Source organism: Anabas testudineus, chromosome 18 (genome assembly GCF_900324465.2).
Source record: "Anabas testudineus chromosome 18, fAnaTes1.2, whole genome shotgun sequence".
Lineage (NCBI taxonomy): Eukaryota > Metazoa > Chordata > Actinopteri > Anabantiformes > Anabantidae > Anabas > Anabas testudineus.
In genome coordinates, this window is record NC_046627.1 from 6,078,001 (window position 1) to 6,099,502 (window position 21,502).

General features: G+C 39.7%; 1 protein-coding gene and 1 long non-coding RNA gene across 2 annotated transcripts in view; both read left to right on the forward strand.

Annotated features, from left to right (window-relative positions):
* Nucleotides 1–9,022, forward strand: part of LOC113168141 (NLR family CARD domain-containing protein 3-like) — a 36,304-nt gene extending 27,282 nt beyond the window's left edge. The window contains exons 6-10 of the mRNA XM_033326642.1: nt 2,615–4,412; nt 4,671–4,844; nt 6,767–6,940; nt 8,128–8,174; nt 8,335–9,022. Coding sequence (XP_033182533.1) covers nt 2,615–4,412; nt 4,671–4,844; nt 6,767–6,940; nt 8,128–8,174; nt 8,335–8,867 — 2,726 coding nt within the window. The 3' untranslated portion in view covers nt 8,868–9,022. The remainder of the gene's footprint in view (nt 1–2,614; nt 4,413–4,670; nt 4,845–6,766; nt 6,941–8,127; nt 8,175–8,334) is intronic.
* Nucleotides 9,023–19,931: 10,909 nt separating this feature from the next.
* On the forward strand, nt 19,932–21,148 carry LOC113151872. Its single transcript, XR_003297862.2, has 3 exons — nt 19,932–19,953; nt 20,108–20,227; nt 21,110–21,148. It is a non-coding gene; the product is annotated as an uncharacterized LOC113151872 (long non-coding RNA).
* Nucleotides 21,149–21,502: the final 354 nt, after the last annotated feature.

Genomic DNA, 21,502 nt, shown 5'->3' on the forward strand with positions numbered 1-21,502 from the left:
TCATTGTAACCTGAGTTAATTGGTGATTCCCGGGTTCTCCTGACTACTTGCTGAGCTGTCCTTGGACAAGACACGAGAAGAAGCACCGACATACTGTCTGGCAGCTGTCCAAGTGCAATTTCCTGAAGGGGATTAATAAAGTATTTGTTATTATTATTAACATTATCCTCAATAAAAGTTCAGCATCTACAGTGACTTGGTAGCTGTCATGTGACAAATGAACGAGAGACCGATCTGTAACGATCTGTATGAACAACTCGTGAAAGAACTGTAGTGCTTGCTGACACAGAGCCTGAGTCGTGAACTAATCATTTCTGTTTCCTGTCCTGCTAACTGGTCTTATGCAGCTGCTGTCATGTGGCGAGAGAAGGTAATGCAATGAAAATGAACGAAGCACTCACTGAGAGGACTCATTACTCTTGAATTATATAAAAGATTAGTTCATATTAAACAAAATGTTCACGAACTATACACCAATACTTTCTAGTTCCATTATTCACAGCTACAGTTTTCCTCATTAAAACACCAACCTAACAGTCATTGAGTCGTCCACTCAAACTCTCCTCTGACGTCACCTACTGAATGTGGAGAAAGTTTCCATATTTGATCAGATTACTGGAGTAAAGTCACTTTGAAAAAGATGAACAGGTGGTGAATTAGTGTAGTTTATGTTGTTTGATATTCTTATCATAAATTCATCAGTATCACAATAAATGCAAGGCAACATTTAAAGTAAAATTACCAACATAATAATTTCTTGTAAAACACATTAAAATCATTATCAGGGTTTGAAAAGAATCAGTCCATAAACATATTTGTAGATATCTGGTTACTTATTAAATTAAATTATTAAATTAATGAATAAAAAATACTACTAAAAGAAGTGAATGTGTAGAGCCTTCAGTAAGATACTTTACATGATACACATGATGTCACGATTCTAGCTCTTCTTGCCTGCCTTCCCCTCACTTTCTTATGTAGTTGGTTTCCTGTTTTCCTCCTCCCAGCCTAATTACCCTGGTCTAATCATTGGCTGCACCTGTGCTACTCCTACTCCCTACTCAAGCAGGTCCATGTGCTTCTCAAGGCTGCTAGCTAGTCTCACACTCTCCTGAGGAATACACTATCCAGCGTTAACTTTTGGACAGACTACCTGTCCCTTGTTACAGTGTTTTCTACCTGACCTGTTATCCCTGCATGCTCTTCCTCCACTCAGGACTGGACCTCCCTCCCTATTGCTAACCCTGCCTGTCCTGGAACCTGTCCACCCACCTAACCTGCTGCCCTTCCTTTCTCTGTCCCTTTCCATTAATGCTCTGGGACTCTGTGTGTATGACCTGGATCGTTTTATGACCTCTGTTATTAGCCTCACGGACTCAACTGTTGGAACTCTCTCCCTGTGAATGACCAAGAACCATATTTATCTCCCTATATTTGGATTATTGGATTTGGCTATTGACAGAACTGCTCACTTCACCAAACTTATCATATCAATCTGTTTTTGGACTCAAACAGTTTTGTATTGTGTTTGAACAAACTTGCCACTATTAGCCTGGAACTTACCACCTTCACCAGTCACGTCTCTTAGTGCTCTCAGTCTTCATCCTCTGTCCAATGGCTATCTTGGAATTATCATCGTTCTCACTTCACATTACCCACAGATCACCACCATTACCTACTCTGTCATTCCGAGAACTTCATACTCACTTGACACAGTCTTCTCCCACATAGACCTCTGCTGAAACCCCCCGTTTTATCTATTCTCAATTTCTGTTGTTAATAAACTTTTTGAACTCTATTCTGAATCTGAGTTATCTCTGGCCATGGAGTCCTTTATTTGCCTCGTGACACATGAACAGTCAAGCGTTATTAAAAACAGGTTTACAATGTAAAACTAGTGAAAACCTTCTTTGTTACAGTAGTGAGAGATATAATTTGTTTTTTCCGAATTTCACCAAATCTTTGAAGTTTTTAACAAATATATCAACATGTAACCTCTATGTTTTGGATTAATAAGAAAAAAAAGTATAGAAATGATCATATAAAGAGCATCACAGTCTACAAATGACAGAAAATAAGATCAGTGTTCAAACAGAGTTCAAATAAAAGTAGAAAAAAAGTCTGCAAACATAAATACAAAAGAAATGTTCTCATATTTATTTCAGCACCAACATTAACTGTCAATGACCTGATCATCAACAAGGTGCCAAATTGACTCTTGAAATCAGGAAGACGGATCTGGGGACACACCTGATTATATCACAACACCGGACACCACTGAACAAACCTCACCGTCACTAGTTTGACTTAAAATATGATTGAAACTTCACTATTAATTAATTTTTTTTTACTCCTCAGAGCTCGTCAACAGAGCTCGGAGGTTCACACGGTTCCGTCTGCCCAGCAGCATCAACCAGACCTGGACTCTAGCTGTCTGCAGAGCAGTAAGAGGATTTCTCTAAACATTTAACATCATGGACAAATGAGACGTTTACTGAGAGCTGAAGATGTGGAGTGTTAATATGTTGAAATGTGAATCATTTAGGGTCATGAAACTGTCAAACTGTGTTTTCATTAGAAATGATATTGATCATGTTTTTGTGGTTTCATTCAGGAACTCCTGCTGCAGTTTGTCAGCGTGAACTTAAATCTAATCTGAAGAAGAAGTTCCAGTGTGTGTTTGAGGGGATTGCTAAAGCAGGAAACCCAACCCTTCTGAACCAGATCTACACAGAGCTCTACATCACAGAGGGAGGGACTGGAGAGGTCAATGATGAACATGAGGTCAGACAGATTGAAGCAGCATCCAGGAAACCAGACAGACCAGAAACAACCATCAGACAAGAAGACATCTTTAAAGGCTCACCTGGAAGAGAGAAACCAATCAGAACAGTGATGACAAAGGGAGTGGCTGGCATTGGGAAAACAGTCTTAACACAGAAGTTCACTCTGGACTGGGCTGAAGACAAAGCCAACCAGGACATACAGTTCACATTTCCATTGACTTTCAGAGAGCTGAATGTGCTGAAAGAGAAAAAGTTCAGCTTGGTGGAACTTGTTCATCACTTCTTTACTGAAACCAAAGAAGCAGGAATCTGCAGGTTTGAAGAGTTCCAGGTTGTGTTCATCTTGGACGGTCTGGATGAGTGTCGACTTCCTCTGGACTTCCACAACAATCAGATCCTGACTGATGTGAGAGAGTCCACCTCAGTGGATGTGCTGCTGACAAACCTGATCAGGGGGAACCTGCTTCCCTCTGCTCGCCTCTGGATAACCACACGACCTGCAGCAACCAATCAGATCCCTCCTGAGTGTGTTGACATGGTGACAGAGGTCAGAGGGTTCACCAACCCACAGAAGGAGGAGTACTTCAGGAAGAGGTTCAGAGATGAGGAGAAGGCCAGAAGAATCATCTCCCACATCAAGACATCACGAAGCCTCCACATCATGTGTCACATCCCAGTCTTCTGCTGGATCACTGCTACAGTTCTGGAGGTTGTGTTGAAAACCAGAGAGGGAGGAGAGCTGCCCAAGACCCTGACTGAGATGTACATCCACTTCCTGGTGGTTCAGTCCAAAGTGAAGAACATCAAGTATGATGGTGGAGCTGAGACAGATCCACACTGGAATAAAAAAAGCAGGAAGATGATCAAATATCTTGGAAACCTGGCTTTTGAGCAGCTGCAGAAAGGAAACCTGATCTTCTATGAATCCGACCTGACAGAGTGTGGCATCGATATCAGAGCAGCCTCAGTGTACTCAGGAGTGTTCACACAGATCTTTAAGGAGGAGAGAGGACTGTACCAGGACAAGGTGTTCTGCTTCATCCATCTGAGTGTTCAGGAGTTTCTGGCTGCTCTTCATGTCCATCTGACCTTCATCAACTCTGGAATCAATCTGCTGTCTGAAGAACAGTCAACATGTCTTGGGCTTAAACTGTTTAGGCATAAACTAAATCTTCTCCACCAGAGTGCTGTGGACAAGGCTGTACAGAGTCCAAATGGACACCTGGATTTGTTTCTCCGCTTTCTGCTCGGTCTTTCACTGCAGACCAATCAGACTCTCCTACGAGGTCAGCAGACAAAGACAGGAAGTGGATCACAGACCCATTGGGAAACAGTCCAGTACATCAAGAAGAAGATCAGAGAAACTCCCTCAGCAGAGAAAAGCATCAACCTGTTCCATTGTCTGAATGAACTGAAGGATCGTTCTCTAGTGGAGGAGATCCAACAGTACCTGGACTCAGGAAGTCTCTCCACAGATAAACTGTCTCCTGCTCAGTGGTCAGCTCTGGTCTTCATCTTACTGTCATCAGAAAAAGATCTGGACGTGTTTGACCTGAAGAAATACTCTTCTTCAGAGGAGGCTCTTCTGAGGCTGCTGCCAGTGGTGAAAGCTGCTAAAAAAGCTTTGTAAGTATGTGGATAGTTGAATGATAAAGTCCTCACCAGAGAATCCACATTGGAAACCTCAAAGTTAAAATAACTGGGAGAGACCCAAACAGTTTAAATTTCTTATTGTCAGGATTTTTGACTTGTAGAATTTTCGCATCAGAAGTTTAGTTTCAAGATATACATTTTTCACACTTTCTAGTCTGATTATATTTTATTTTATTTATTTATTGTACAGATTAAAACAAATACTGCATGTTTTACATTGTTGTTTTTCAGACTGAGTGGCTGTAACCTCTCAGAGAGAAGCTGTGAAGCTCTGTCCTCAGTTCTCAGCTCCCAGTCCTCTAGTCTGACAGAACTGGACCTGAGTAACAACAACCTGCAAGATTCAGGAGTGAAGCTTCTGTCTGCTGGACTGGAGAATCCACACTGTAAACTGGAAACTCTCAGGTCAGGTCAAGTTACTGTTTTTAATAACTTTTTTAAATAATTTATTTCAGTGTTGTATCTTGTTAGTTCAGGGTAAACATTAAAGGTGATTACTGTCAGGGAATGGAGTCACAAGACTGAATTAATGCAAAGAAAAGGATTTATTATAACACAATCTCAAAAAAAGCAAAAACAGGAAACTAACTAGAGGGAGGTATCAAAAGAACACAACAAGAAACTGGTCTGAACACAAAATCAAAGTGACAACAAAAAACAACCTGAAGCATGGTGGGAAACAAAGTAACAACTTAAACTAGAGATACAAAGGAACAACAGAAAATCACTGCACAGACGCAGGTAAAAACTCACACTGGCTGAGGTACAAAGTTTGTTGTCCAAGGGCTGGAAGAAATCACTAGAGGGCGAGGGCAATGTCCAGGGTTTTACATGGGCAGGGAAGCAAGGCTGGGAACAAGGCAGGAATATGTCTGGAGAGTCGTAGTCAGAGCTGATAATCTAACAGGGAACTGAGGGTTGAAGGGAGCTTATAAAGGAGAGGGTGAATACAGGAGGAACTGATCAGTAATTAGTGCAGAAGGAATGGAAGAGTAAGTCAGTCCATGTATGGGCATAGCAGGAAGTGACTGGAGAGCAGAGCAGCAGGAGTGGGACCAGGTGAAAGAGAGAGAAACAAACTGGACCAGTATCAGCCAGGAATTGTGACAATTACAGTTAAACACAAATGTTGTCATGTTATACATCACTGTTTTTCAGACTGAGTGGCTGTAACCTCTCAGAGAGAAGCTGTGAAGCTCTGTCTCCAGTTCTCAGCTCCCAGTCCTCTAGTCTGAGAGAACTGGACCTGAGTAACAACAACCTGCAGGATTCAAGAGTGAAGCTTCTGTCTGCTGGACTGGAGAATCCACAATGTAAACTGGAAACTCTCAGGTTAGGATTCATTATCTTAAGTTAAAAAAAAAAGACTTTTTTTTTTTCACTTTTAATAATTTTTAGATTTTGTCCATAAATTAGTCATTATATGTGACCTGAAAGCCACAAATATGAAAATTAAAATTTTAAACTAAACTATATGTAGCCTCTAGATCATTGGTCCCCATGCCCCGGGCCATAGACTGGCACTGGTCTGTGGGTCAATTGTTACTGGCTGCACAGAAAAATAACAGAATTATAACAGAAACATAACTTACATTATTTCTGGCGACTGGCTCTCTAATGAGGCAATGAAGCCTTCAAAACTGCTTCACCACTAAATACTGGTATTTTCTTAATATCTGTATATTTAGAAAATACCAGTTTTTATGTTGGTCGTTTCATTTAATTTTTTGTATTTGTCCGCCACACCTTAAAGGCCTTAAAAGTGAAAATATTGTCTGACATTAAAGCGGTCCGTGGCATAAAAAAGGTTGGGGACCACTGCCCTAGACTAATACCTTAGGCATTTACATTTACATTTACATTTAGTCATTTAGCAGACGCTTTTATCCAAAGCGACTTACAAGTGAGGAACAAGGCAAGCAAACAAAATCAGGAAGAAACAACATCAAAGCAAAGTGCTATCAAAAAAGTGTTTCTGTTTCAAGAGATGTGAGAATGAAAGGGTAGTTTTTTTGTTTTTTTTAAGTGCACCTATATAACAGTACTTGTTAAGTTTAGGAAACTGTGCATAACCAATTCTTTAGTTACTGTATGTAAAACTGTTTATCAACTTAGAAATATTGTGTTTTTTTATATTTGTGACTTTGGTAAAGATCAGATCACATTTCATGAACAACTGATGCAAAACAGGAAATTGAAAATAACTCACTTACTTTTTTTCCACTGTATGTGACAAATTTTGCATCAAATACAAATAGGAGGATGTGATGTTGGTCTGTAAAAAACCCAGCACCAAGTCTCCTGTGTGTTGTTCTGTGTGTCTGCAGACTGTCAGGCTGTCTGATCACAGAGGAAGGCTGTGCTTCTCTGGCCTCAGCTCTGAGCTCCAACCCCTCCCATCTGAGAGAGCTGGACCTGAGCTACAATCATCCAGGAGACTCAGGAGTGAAGCTACTGTCTGCTGGACTGGAGGATCCACACTGGAGACTGGACACTCTCAGGTATGGAGAGGCCTGCTGCAGCCATACACAATGTCTGATGGAGGATGAAGTAGGGATGTTAATGATTAATGACTCCGTTTGTTTAGATGAGTAAAAAAAACACTTTATGTTCAGCAAAGAAAAGAGCGGAGCTCCTGTAATTCTGACTTCAGTTTCTCATTCTGATTTTGTGAACAAATCTCCTCATGATGAAAACAGGTGTTACATTAGATTCTGTGAACTGAGCAGGACATTCAGCTTTACTGCCACTACCAGTGTTGCCAGATCTCAGGAGAGAAACCAGGTCTACGAGAACAAGCCCAAAAGAAGTGACTGGGCTCTAAAAGACATCAGAAAAAACCCAACACAGGCAGCCTTATCCACCTTATAGGTAGAGTTTTTATTCACAGAATGACAATGAATGAATATCAGAGGATTGAATCAGGTCACAGCATCATGTCTCTGTCTCCTCAAATAGTGATGATTGAAGCATCTTCACCTTCCTGAGATCCTGATCTTGTCATGATGAGATCTTGTGTCATATACAGGAGACAGTAAATCAGAACTAGAACATGTTCATTTCATCATTACAATCTGTCAAAGAGGAAAAACTCCTTGTTGTTTCCAGTTGAAGAATTAGTTTGTGATTGAATGTTTTTCTCCTCAAACTCCTGTTTTCACTTTCTGTCTCTGGCTGCTCCAACAAATCTGACACCAAATCAGATGAAGCCACAAAGTCTGTGTGTAATGATCAATATCCAGTAGCTGGAGGTGAACTAGACTTCCTCTGAACACAGGACAACGTGTGAAGCTCAGCTGAGATCAGTCCACAGACATTAGAGAGAGGAAAACACACACACAGAGTTCATGTATGTGGAGTTGAGCCTCTTGGACTTTGCTCTCCAGTTTCCTGCTTCCTGTGGTGTCACATTAGTTTGTCTGGTGACAGAGTGAGACTGAAAGCAGGTGTCTGACACCAAAACTGCTGTGAACTAGAGAATTGAAATCTTTCCTCCATGTCACCTCCCTGCTCCGTAGAATTCCAAGATAAGGACTCCAATTCCTTAGTTGTTTGCTGAATGTCCATCCCTACATACAAGCCTCCATTAGAACAGAACCAGAACACACTGTGTGTATGAGAGCCATGTAATGTCCATGTGTGCATGCTGAAAGAGAATGTGCTGCTCTGACCCCCCTCCTCCTTTCAGGGTGGAGCCTGGTGGAGTCCGATGGTTGAGACCAGGTCTGAGGAAGTGTAAGTGTGTTTTTAATGAGACTGATGAAAACAAAGCAGCAACATTCAACCATCTTCAAACTGTCACATCACTCATTCAAATCCCTGATGTCATGAGTCCTCATCAAACTGATGATAGATTAATAACTGCAGCTGGATTGTGTCTTGTTCTCTCCATCAGATTTCTGTCAACTCACCATCGACACAAACACAGTGAACAGAGAACTACAACTGTCTGACAACAACAGGAAGGTGACATATGTGGAGGAGGATCAGTCATATCCTGATCATCCAGACAGATTTGACCAGTGTCCTCAGCTGTTGTGTAGTAATGGTCTGACTGGTCGCTGTTACTGGGAGGTCGAGTGGAGCAGAGACGTTTTTATATCAGTGAGTTACAGAGGAATCAGAAGGAGAGGAGACAGTAAAGACTGTTGGTTTGGAAAGAACGATCAGTCCTGGAGTCTGAGATGCTCTGATGTTACTGGTTTCTCTGTTCTTCATAATAACAGACAAACATCCATCTCCTCCTCTGTCTCTAACAGAGTATCAGTGTATGTGGACTGTCCTGCTGGGACTCTGTCCTTCTACAGAGTCTCCTCTGACAAACTGATCCACCTCCACACCTTCAACACCACATTCACTGAACTTCTTTATGCTGGTTTTGGGTTTGGGTTCTGGCCTGGTTCCTCAGTGTCTCTGTGTTCAGTGTAGTACTGAGAGTGTCGTCCTGTCAGAGAAACGTCGTCTCTGTTGAACAGATAGTTCAGTCTCTACATGTCTGTCTCTTTCACTCACACACACGTTTTCAGATTCATGGATTCAATCAGTTTCTTCTTGAACCAGTTCTAAATGATTCCTTGTAAACTTGTTCCTCTTCCAGTCCTTTAAAGATGAAGCTCAGATTATTCCAGGATCCAGATGTTGAGGACTTGTTCTGAAGTCTTGTTCTGTCTTTTCTCTCTTTCTCTTTTCGATCCACTGACATTATTAGACATCAGTGCTGCTGTTCATAGTGACGTCAGCACAAATGACCCAACAAGATTATTTAATCTGCTGAACAAGAGTTGTCTAATAATATGAAATGATCACAGGCTGCTGGTGTTAAGTTAAACTGCAGTAAACATTAGTTACTGAGACGAACATCTTCAGTTAAGTAACTAGTTACATTTACTCAAGTAGAGGTACTGAAATACTTCTATTCTACTGGGGTATTTCTACTTTATGGTATTTTTACTCTAGTATAGTCAGGTGAAAATATACTTTTACTTAACTACATCTGATAGCTTTAGTTACATTTTGTACACTCTTATAAAGAATCTAATAAACTACAAAGTTCTGATGTTTTAGTCTGGATGAAGCAGCTTTCAGTGGATACATTTTTCAAATACGTGAGGTCACACACTGATGTTCGATGAGAAGGCCTGGCTCTCAGTCTCTGCTCTAATTCATCCCAAAGGTGTTCTATCGGGTTGAGGTCAGGACTCTGTGCAAGCCAGTCAAGTTCATCCACACCAGACTCTGTCATCCTTATGTCTTTATGGATCTTGCTTCGTGCACTGGTGCACAGTCACGTTTGAAGAGGAAGGGACCAGCTTCAAACTGTTCCCACAAAGTTGGGAGCATAGAATTGTCCAAAATATCTTGGTATGCTGAAGCATTCAGAGTTCCTTTCACTGGAGCTAAGGGGTCAAGCCCAGCTCCTGAAAAACAACCCCACACCATAATCCCCTCTCTACCAAACTTTACACTTGGCACAATGCAGTCAGACAAGTACTATCTCCTGGCACCCGCCAAATTGAGACTCATCCATCAGATTGCCAGATGGCAAAGCATGATTCGTCACTCCCGAGGACGCGTCTCTACTGCTCTAGAGTATAGTGGTGACTGCTTTACATCACTGCATCCGACGATTTGCATTTCACTTGGTGATGTCTGGCTTGGATGCAGCTGCTCCACCATGGAAACCCATTCCATGAAGCTCTCTGCGCACTGTTCTTGAACTAATCTGAAGGCCACATGAAGTTTAGAGATCTGTAGTGAATGACTGCTGAAAGTTGGCGACCTCTTTGCACTATGCGCGTCAGCATCTGCTGACCCTCCCTCCGTCACAGTACGTGGTCTACCATTCCATGGCTGAGTTACTGTCGTTCCCAAATGCTTCCACATTCTTATAATACAGCTGACAGTTGACTGTGGAATATTTAGGACTGAGGAAATTTCACGACTGGATTTGTTGCACAGGTGGCGTCCTATCACAGTTCCAAACTGGAATTCACTGAGCTCCTGAGAGAGACCCATTCACCCACAAATGTTTGTAAAAACAGTCTGCATGCCTAGGTCCTCCTTTGTACACCTGAGGCCAAGGAAGTAATTGGAACACCTGATTGTGATTATTTGGATGGGTGAGCGAATTATTTTGGCAATATAGTGTAGTTCGATTTACTGCATCCTCTGTTTTGAGACCAGACAGTAAAAAAAATATTTTTTGCTGATACACTTTTGACTCGATTGTTAGTTCGTAACATCTGGGCTTTGACTCGGCCACTCCAGAACATTCACCTTGCTGTCGGTAAACCATTTCTGTGTAGATGTCGCTGTATGATTCAGGTCATTGTCGGGCTGGAAATCAACTCCTCTTCAAAGCCATAGTTGTCAACTGAATAAGATTGTCCTCCAGGATTGTCCTATATTTTGCTGCATTCATCTTACCCTCCACCTTAACATCACATACATCAGACGCAAACTTAATAGCACCCACATTATCTACTAGAGGTGCACACCTCTTTGAAATGAGTGACTTAGTGTTCTCACTAATCCACAGTTGTTTGAACATCCAGGGTTTCATGTTAACATGTAATATTGGGCCTTTTATTTTAAAAGTCCTTCTTGAACCATCATTATATAAATGCTTTTATTTCTCCACTTTAACAAAACTTTAGTTTGAATGTTCAACATTGTGTCAAGAGATTGTTTCATTATTTTGGAAGAAGGACATTAAACATATGTTTGAGTCTGTTTACTTTTGATTGTGTCATTAAAATTAAACTTATGTAATAATGAACAGAACATCAGTGAAATACAGAGGAATGAATGCACATCTGAGGTGATGATGACTTGAGCAATGGGGACGACGTTTATAGTGAGGAAGATAGTTCTGATGAAGGTGAACAAACATATGAGTGTTAGCAAAGTTAATTTCCCCCAACGCCAGATTTTCCTGATTTCAACCTTTGAACCACATACAGAAATACCCTTTTAGTTAGTTACCAAGAAACATAGAGCCAGAGCTGCTCCTTTAACGAAAAGGAAGAGTCGGATAAGAAACCTTCACTTTAAACCCCTCTCTCCTAATGAGCTTCCTAGAAATCTCTATATGAAATGCTTGTGGTGTTCAATCTACTGCATCTAGACAATGGAAAACCAAATAACTAATGAAGAGTTACTTTGATATATTGAGTTAAGATTAAATAACGATGAGGATGTTAACAAAGTCATTAATCTCTGCCAAAAAGGAAAATGTGTCATATCGATAAGAGAGATACTTTTCAAATCGCAATGTAGAAATGATCAGAAGAAGGGATCTTATCTTATCTTATCTTATCTTATCTTATCTTATCTTATCTTATCTTATCTTATCTTATCTTATCTTATCTTATCTTATCTTATCTTATCTATCTTATCTTATCTTGTCTTCGTTATCCCTGGCAGATTACTTACGACTGTTTTTATAGAGGGGACAAATACAGAATTGTCACTAAGGATTCTGGAGGTTAAATACACAGATACTGAATAGTAGTTAGTAAAAAATTAATAACAGAATTAAAGAATGAAATTCATAAAATACCTCAACTAAGTATTTTAGTTAAATCTGATATTACATTATGGCAAATGTTAAAATATAGGATGAGAGATTTCTACTCAAAAATGTTTATTATGATAAATTAATGTGTAATAAGGATGAATGTAGTTTAAGTGTAATAACTTAAAACAAATGAAACCTCGACTCACAGGAAAACATGATGACTAATGTTTAACATCAGAAATTATAATGAATAAATAAATATGAAACAAAATTAGATAACTTAGAGATATTATATAACGAATGCTGAGTAAATATAATAAATAAAAGCCAAAGATGGTGTTATTGTACAGGATGAAAAGAGAATTAATCTAAGAGCTCTGTGCTGATGTCTACAAAGAAACGAACACAGACTCCAACAGTGTGAGCTCCTTTTTGGAGACTCTCCCTTCATACAGCTCCTGTTCCTTCAGCTCTCTGCTCTGTGACGTTAAAAAAGAGGAAGTGTTAGAATCAATCAACAGTTAAACACTGGGAAAAGTCCTGGTCCAGACTCAGTACACCGAGTTTTATCAGTTATATAATGAGGATGTTTTAAATCTTCCTACTTCCATGTTTAATGAAGGTCTGCAGTCTGACTGTATGGGGGAGTTTTTTTATAGTTTTTATATAGATACTTTATTTCAGAATATCAGCACAAGTAAAACCATTTTTAATGTAATAAATTATTTTAAATATGGAGGTTAATTAGTTTTTTTTTTTAATTAGTCAAGTATTTAGTTATTTGTACAGCGAGTGAAAAAAGTATTGAACACACTTACTGGAATTTATTTAAGACTTTGTACAAAAACCTTTGATGTAATTTCAGCCTCTCACTCCTCCTGTATGGAGAAACTAGTCGAGTGTGTTGCTCGGTTTGATTTTGGTCCATTCTTCACACAAACAGTCTTCAAATCTTCTCTAAACTCTGATCTTTAGTTCTTTCCATACATTTCAGTTGGACTCTAATCAAGTGATTGTCTGGGCCGGGCCACTCCAGCAGCTTTACTTTCTTTCTCTGAAACCAGTTGAGAGTGTCCTTGACTGTGTGTTTGGGTTTTTACCAACATCTGGTGAAGATTTCATGTGAAAAGTACTTTTAGTTTTATATTTAATGAAAAAAATGATGAAGTTCTTAATACTTATTTTACCCTCTGTATCTGTATCGGCCCATATTACAGCTTGTTCTTATTTATGTATTAATTTCATCATTCATTCATTTGCCAGTTGTCCTCTGGTCCCACATTGTGTGAACTACGGTCTGAAATCAAGTTCAATCTGTTCACTCAAGTTGGATATTGGTCAGCACCTCCTCAGTCAGTCATGATTAAAAATAGTAAATGGTATTTATGTATTTAATTTATGGCTCTAGACATGATGTTGGGTGAAAAATAAAAACTGTTTCCACCTGGTTTTGAACTGGAGACCTTTCACATGTGATGCAAATGTGATAAACACGACACTACAGAATCCACATGAGATGTCAGGTTTACGAACATTTAATAACCAACTGTGCACGAAGATGCTGCACGACTTTCACAGTCCAGATGAAATGACAGTTGTGTAAAGAGCTTTCATGATAAATAAACTCATTTAATTAAGTTTTTGATGGAACCACGTAAAAAACTGAAAAACAAAAAGTAGAAGGTAAAATTCATCATTCAACAATAAAGTAAACTGGAACAAACTGTGTGTAGGTGTCAGGATTTGTCTGTTAGGTCTAGTTTAGCACATCACTAACTGTTCTATGGAGATACTATTGATCAGTATCTTAATAGAACCTGGAACAGTTCTTCACTAAAACTAAATACAAACTAATTAAAGAGAATGTAAATTGAGGCATATTAGACTATAAATATGGCTCCATGTGAGATTCTGGTCCAATAATAAAGATGTAAGTGATAAAATAAGGTGTGAAAACCCTGAAAAGGTCCAGTGTGGCTGATTCCAGTGAACAGACTCCCTCTGAGAGCGCTGGTCCAGTGGAGCTGTTTCTTCCAAACTAACAAATGTCTGGTGACAGGTTGTGATGAGGACGAGACAGCACCTGCTGCTGGACTGTTACCGCTCCAGACAGGTGAGAGACCAACTGAACAGGGAGGGTTTTAATATCCAACTAAATATGAAATCTGGAATATACGGTCTCTGCCAAGAACCTGTGTCCCATGAAGAAGGAAACCTTTTCTATTTCATCATTAGCATCACTAACGTCCACATCTGGAAGACAAGCGGAAAAATGTTGTTGGAACAGAACATGATCTGCAGCAAGTCCAGTTTCCAGCAAACAACATTTGTGGGAGAACAGTTTGATAACGACCTCCTCCTCTGTTCTTTATCTGTCTGTTAACTATCAAGTGAGTCCTATTCAATGGGACTTGTTTGGTCTGTTTGAATTATTACATGGCTGCAAATCTTTCCAGTTGATCCTTGTTATTGTTGATAAAAATATTTATTGGTGTTGAAATATTACAAATGTGCATTTTATTCACAGACTAAAGAATATGTCAAACGATGATGATTGATGAGCCGACAGTTTAGTAAGTTCATCTAATCACTGTGGCATCTGAATCTTTAGAAATAAATGAAAAAAGAAACGTTTCTCATTCATTGGTTGTTCTGCTTCTTATATCGACTGATGTAAAACCCTCTCTGACTACAACATGGGCTGCAAATGGACAGTTGAGCTGTTTCTCTGTCCCAGTGGTGAAATCTCAAGTCACATTTTAATGCATTGTGTACTTTTACTTTTATTAGTAGCTACATGTTCCTGATTACACTTAAATAGAGTACTTCTACTCTGAGTCTGATACTTTTTTATTTATCTGCTGCTATTTACAGGTCAGATACTGGATAAATCAGGGAGGCACCACAGTGATGAATTCATGAATTAAATATTGATTGTTCATCCTAATAAGGTCAAATGTATTTATTCCCTCTGAAGACTTATTGTGCTCATGATGTAAACAGGAAAGACAACAATTCACATAAAGCTCCTTCATCTCTGCTCCCTCCATCCTTGATCCCTGTAGCCTTGGTGTTTCCAGGTGTGAGTCCTGCAGAGTAGAACCAGCTGTCAGAAGAACACCACAGAATCCACGTCCAGCTGTTCTATAATGTTTTCCTTCATCACTGCTTCATTTGCTGTTTCACTTATTAGTTCAACTCATGATCCACCAATAGAATTGAAGAACTGATGAGTTCTAATGAGGAAAGTTGGAGATTTGATTATGACAGGTAAGAGACGTTTGATTGTCACAACAGGTGGTTTGACTTTGGCGACATCTGCTGGAGAAATGTGTTTTAAATGAGATCAAATGTGACTGAATGTTATTTCTATAGAAGACATTTGTGTTGAGACAAGTTCTCGTGTGACTCAGATGAAGGAAATTGTGATTGTGTGGAAATAAATCAAATGGAACAATTGTAAATCTTCTATCTATTATTTACTATTTGTGGACCTGTCCTTGTTATTTCTGTCCATGTGCTGAACTTCTGGGGACGACTTTGACATTTTAGTAGAATAAAAACAACAACTATAAAGTTTATTAGTCTACATTCAGGAATGAGGAGTGTTTGTGTGACTGTAGCTATAGATGAAGTTTAGTTTCATTTTTCTTACCATTATTTAATCTGTGTGTGTGTGTGTGCAGCCACACCTTCATGTCTTCACTTAAAAAATATGCACTTACTGTAAACAAACCACCTCCACCTACTGTTAATTAAACTCAAACAATTAAGTTACTGGGTGTAACAAACTGGATGAACAACTTGCTGCTTGTCGAACCAGAAAGAGAAGAAGACGAGAGGAAAAACAGACGAACAACAGCAAGATGAGAATCAAGGTCTACTTAAAAAAGAGATCATACTAAATAGTAGTAGTAGTAGTAGTAGTAGTAGTAGAAGTACTAAATAGTAAATAACAGTGAGGACCAAGCGGTTGTTTGTCCACCTCCATAAAAATGAAGCAGACAGCTGCTTATAGGAGGTTTTTGGTGAATCAGTCTAATATCTACAAGAATGCACACGTGGTAGAAGTAAACAAACCCAAAACTCAAGTCACAGTATGAAAACCTTACAGAGTACCTCACTACAATTAGAAGTACCAATTTAAATTCTTTACTATTACTGACATATGAAGAACAACAGTACAAGTACTCAATCATTATTTCAATATGTCAGCATAAAACATTTTAACATGTGTTTGTCTTTTATAAAGATTGTGCTACTACACATCTTCAGTGAAGTCAGAGGTGACTCAGGTCTGTCTGGACACAGCTGATGACCACTCTGCACTGCTGAGTGTTTGTGTTTATAACCTGAAGATCTTCTTCTAAAACTCTGGACACACTGCTGTGATTGTTTGAATGTCAGATAGAATTAAACTGCTGACAAATGTCCTGTTACTTGTCATGTAACAATGTACAGTGTTAATTTTTGCAGAATACAAATAAGTGTTTTACACAAATAGATAAATATACACACATATACACACATACATGAATCATCTGCCTCCATTTATCCTCTGTATCAACTAACTTCATGTCCTCTCTCACTACATCTATAAAGATGGATGTAGTGAGAGAGGACATGAAGGTAGTTGGTGTGAGAGAAGAGGCTGCAGAGGACAGGGTTAAATGGAGGCAGATGATTTGCTGTGGTGACCCCTGAAAGGGAACAGCTGAGAGGAAAAGAAGAGATAGATAGATATACACATGATGTCAGAGTGAACGTCAGTGTTGTTGTCAGTGCTGAATGTGGAGAGTTGTAGTTACTGACAGTGATGGTGATAGTTTCTCTGTGAGTCTCTGTCTCTTTAACAGTCCAGTTCCATCCACATGAATATCTGACTTACTTACTATAAGAACTGACAGCAGGTGAACTTTACTCTGACTGAGACTCAGTCCGACCAGTCACAGTGCATATTTTATAGTGAGGACATGAAGGTGTGACTGCACACACACACACACACACACACACACACTGATGAAGGACGTCATCAGCTTCAGTTAAATTAATCTAATAAAAATAAAACTTTAGGTGAAGAACAAATCTCCTTTTTTCCACAGACAGAAGAGATGCTGCAGAGGGATGAAGTTCATGGTGAAAAGCTGAGTAAGTGGAGCTCTTGATTGGTTTGATTCATCTTCATTAAATGAACCTGGTTTTGTTCCTGTTAGTTCCAGTTCACTCTTTCAGTCAGTAGTAGAACATGGACACAGCAGTCTGTCTCTTATTGTGAAAATCTGCTCCTGTTTCCTCCTTCCTACCTGTCCTACGTCATTCCAGGTAACAGCTCACCTGTGTCAGAGTCTTTTCTCGGAGAGTCGTCTTCTTCTCCACTTTGTCTGAATCTCCTGTAAGTTTGCTTTGTTTGATTCTTTCTCTTTGGTTCCGTTCATTGAACTAATGAAGACTAAAGTTCACTAATAGGAGGTTTCACTACGGTACCGATCCAGGACCGTGGTTCCACCTCGTCTCTCTTCCTGGTTCCATTTAGTTCCTCTTTCTGTTGTTGTGACGCAGCAAAATGTGTCGTTTCAAACCGTCTTTAATGGACCTAGAGTTAGTGGATGGTCTCTAGTTGAACACAGAGTCGTTGTTCCTGTGGAGCTCCACTTACTGAGGACTGAAGGCAGCTTTTCCTGCCTCCATCAGCCTGTGGAGGAGGCGGAGATGAGCCGCTGCTCTCCCGCTGTCTGAGCCACTAAATGCGGTCTGAGGGGTGAGTGGAAAGAGGAGAGAGAAAAGAACAGCAGGCAACAAAAACTCTGGACAGGTTGGTAGGTCCAGTAACTGGACTCAGGAGATGTACAGCTCCAATTCAGAGGATACCTGCAGAAAAGTACAGAGAGGAGGAAACACAACTACAGGAGAGAAGACACAAAGTTAATGACATGCAATGGTGGCATTTGAATTGATATAGGAGAAAGGAGAGAGGAGAAGCTTTTTAAGGAGTTATTGGTACAAACTAACTCTGAGATTTCTTACAGTATTACTTGAGTCTAATACTAAGTCATCAATGGTGAGAATGTGTTTAGACATAGTGTCTCTGAGATTTTTAGGCTCAAACAGTATAACCTCTGTCTTGTCTGGATTTAGCAGAAGGAAATTGGAGGACATCCAGGTCTTTATGTCTTTTAAGGATGCTTGAAGTTTGACTAATTGATTAGGTTCTTCTTGTTTTATAGATAAATACATTAGAATTTTTAGTGTTTCCTAATAATATTGCCTAAGGGGGACATATAGAGAGTGAAAAGAACATATCATACCAACATACCAAGCACAGATCCCTGTGGAACTCCATAGCTGACTTTGCTGTGCATGGAAGACTCATCATTAACGTGTACAAACTGAAATCTATGTGACAGATACGATTTAAACCACTCTAGTGCTGTTTCTTTGATCCCAATGACATGTTCCAGTCTGTGTAATAAGATGTTGTGATCTATAGTGTCGAATGCAGCACTAAGATCTAACATGACGAGTATAGAGAGTAGACCATTGTCTGATGCTAATAGAAGATCATTAGTGACCTTTACCACTGCTGTTTCTGTACTATGATGTACTCTAAATCCTGACTGGAACTCTTCATACAAGTTATTGCTACGCAGGTGGTCGTACGAGATCTTTTCAAGGATTTTAGAGATAAAGGGCAGATTGGATATTGGTCTATAATTCACTAAAACCCCTGAGTCCAGAGTAGGCTTTTTGAGTAGGGGCTTGACTACAGCAACCTTAAGAGCCTGTGGTACATAGTCTGTTTGTAAAGATAGATTGATTTTTTGTTATATGGAAACATCTTTGAGCAGTCTTGTCAGGGGTCTAAGAACGTGTTGATCTTAGAGTCAGGTTCACTTTTCCAGGTGTTAATTTATAATGTGACATGGTTGGTATTGGTATTGTTGTGTGTGATAGAATGAACATGAACAATAAAATGCAAAAAAACTGCAGTAACATTTTTACTAAACAGAGTTATACGTACAAATCTAATTACACAATTAAATATAACTGGCAACACTTAAACAGACAGTAGTAACAGGCTGAGAATCTTACACTAATAGAATCTGTTAAGGAAAAACAAGCACTACAGTGAAAGACATTACTTTGACTGGATCTAATGAACAGTAATGGTTAACTAAGGAAATCTAACATGGTCTTAACCTGCACTCTACGATGTTACAACATATAATACACATAATAGTCACAGCTCAACGTCAAACTATCAGACAAACCATATTAGGTTATTTGACATGTGATAGTCTTAATAAGTAATTACTCTGGCACGTTATTAAAAACATAAGCACTAAGTAGGTTATAATCTACAAACTACTGAACCCACACAGCTGAATTGATTTCACCAGCTGCCTTCTCTATGATATTTTTACCTTACTACCAGAGTGAAAGAGAGCTCCTGATGTAGTTCAATTTGATCTAAACTAACTTCAGTCCAGTTTTTGTTTGAAATAATCAGAGGTAGTTTGTTGGATCAAGTCATTTCTGTAGACGGAGAGATTGTGTCTGATCAAATCAGTGGATCTCAGTCCTTCTGTGTGTCAGTGAGTGTAAATGTTGGTCCATCATCCTGTGTGTGCTGGGCTGCAGCTTCATGCCTCCATCTAGTGGACTGATAGTAGAAGTAGAGCAGCGGATGGCAGCTTCCTCTGCCTCCCACTGCTGTCTGACTGCATTCAAGTGACACTGATATGAAAGAGGAAAGAAGAGCCAATCAGTGGAGGAGCAGCTGATCTTTGTCCAGGAGAAATGATGGAAAGGAGGATTTCAGTTTTCACTGCACATCAATGATTTGTGTTTCCTCTCCACATGAAGGTAGAAAGTGTGTGTAAGCTGATGTGGATGTGGATTCAGCAGCATGGATCAGTGTGAAGACAGAGAGGAGGGAGTCCCTCCCTCTAAAACCACTCTGTGTGGGGACCATGAGAGCCAGACCAAAGCTCAGAGGTGAGATGACTGAGACCATCGGACTGATTCTGTCTCCAAGTCTCATCTAGAATTTCATCAGGACATTTTTACTATTCTTCTGATTCTATTTTATTATTTATGAAGAAAACTTTGACTGAATATGTGAGCGTCACCAAAGTTGTTTTTCTATCAGGTCCCATCAAAGACCAGAATCTCCTGGACCAGGACCTGAACCCAGCTGTGTGTCCTTCAAGAGTGACCAGTCAAAAGACGGTTTTATGGAGTTTAAACATCAACCTTCATCAGACACAGAGTAAGTTGTTGTGAGTTTAAAATCAGTCTGAACAATATGATGTAAACTTTCTCTGATGATAAATTGTTGTGTTCTTTGGATTTCTGGATATTTCTGATGTGAGTAAGTTGATTTCTGTTTGAACTGTTGATTTGAAGGAGAAGCTTTCTTCACTATTCTTCCAGCAAACACTCTGATCATGGATCAAATCTCCATCCAGCCAGTAGCTAAACCACTGATCCTGTAGAGGGTCTCAGGGGGCTGCTCCTCTTCTAATGAAGTGCTGACTTGCAGGCAGACGTCAAAGGAAGCAGCTGAACACCACAAATGTTGAACTCTGATCAAATCTTTGTGATTGAAGTTCTCCAAATGAAGATTTTAGTACAAATGTCTTAAAGAATCTTGACTTCTTCACTTCCTGTTTGAAGACTTTAGTTCTCATGTTGTTGAAGTCAGTGTAGAGGACTGTTTGTCCCCAGTGTCAGTATCAGAGCTGACGTTTGAAGATTCGTTTAGAATCCACCAACTAATGAATGAATGAAGTTGTTCAAATGTGAATTAGTCAAAGTGAATTGTGTGAGCAGCAGCACTCTGCCTCATACTCACACAGTTCAACATATTCAGACTGGGAGCTGCCCAGTACAACCAGTGTGATCCAAGCAGACTCAGTCTCTAGATGTCTTGTTTCAACACTTGAGCATTGTTCATTGAGGGAGGCAGAGATATCTGTTGTTCAGAGCTGCTGAGACTAAACCAAAGTGACTGGTGACAGTAAAGCTTCACCACTACAGGGAGTCTCTGATTCACTGTTCACATCAAATCTGTCTTCATGGACCTTTACCTTGTGTGTGTCTCTGTGTGGACAGACATACTGTGAGCTCATTCTTGATGATTCCTCCACAGAGTGGACCAGGAGAGCTCAGAGGTTCCCAGTGGTCAGTCTGCCCAGCAGCATCTAACACAGCTGGACTCCATATTTCTGGTCTGTACATGTCCAACTACTACTTTTCCATCTGTTGTGTTCCCAATAATCTCCATGCTGCACTTTTTAGACCATTGGATCGTCAGTCTGTCCAACATGGATCTGATGTTTGGCTCCATGATTTGAGTTGGATTGTGTCATTCATATAGTTTCTGTTCCAGCTGCTGGAGGAGAACATTGTCACTTTTGTGAAGAACGAGCTAAAGAAGATCCAAAAGGTTCTGAGTCCAGATTACCCACAATGCTTAGAGAATCAGAGTGAGGATGAGGAGGTGTTGGATGGTGAGGATGAAGATCAGAGGAGGAGCAGCAGA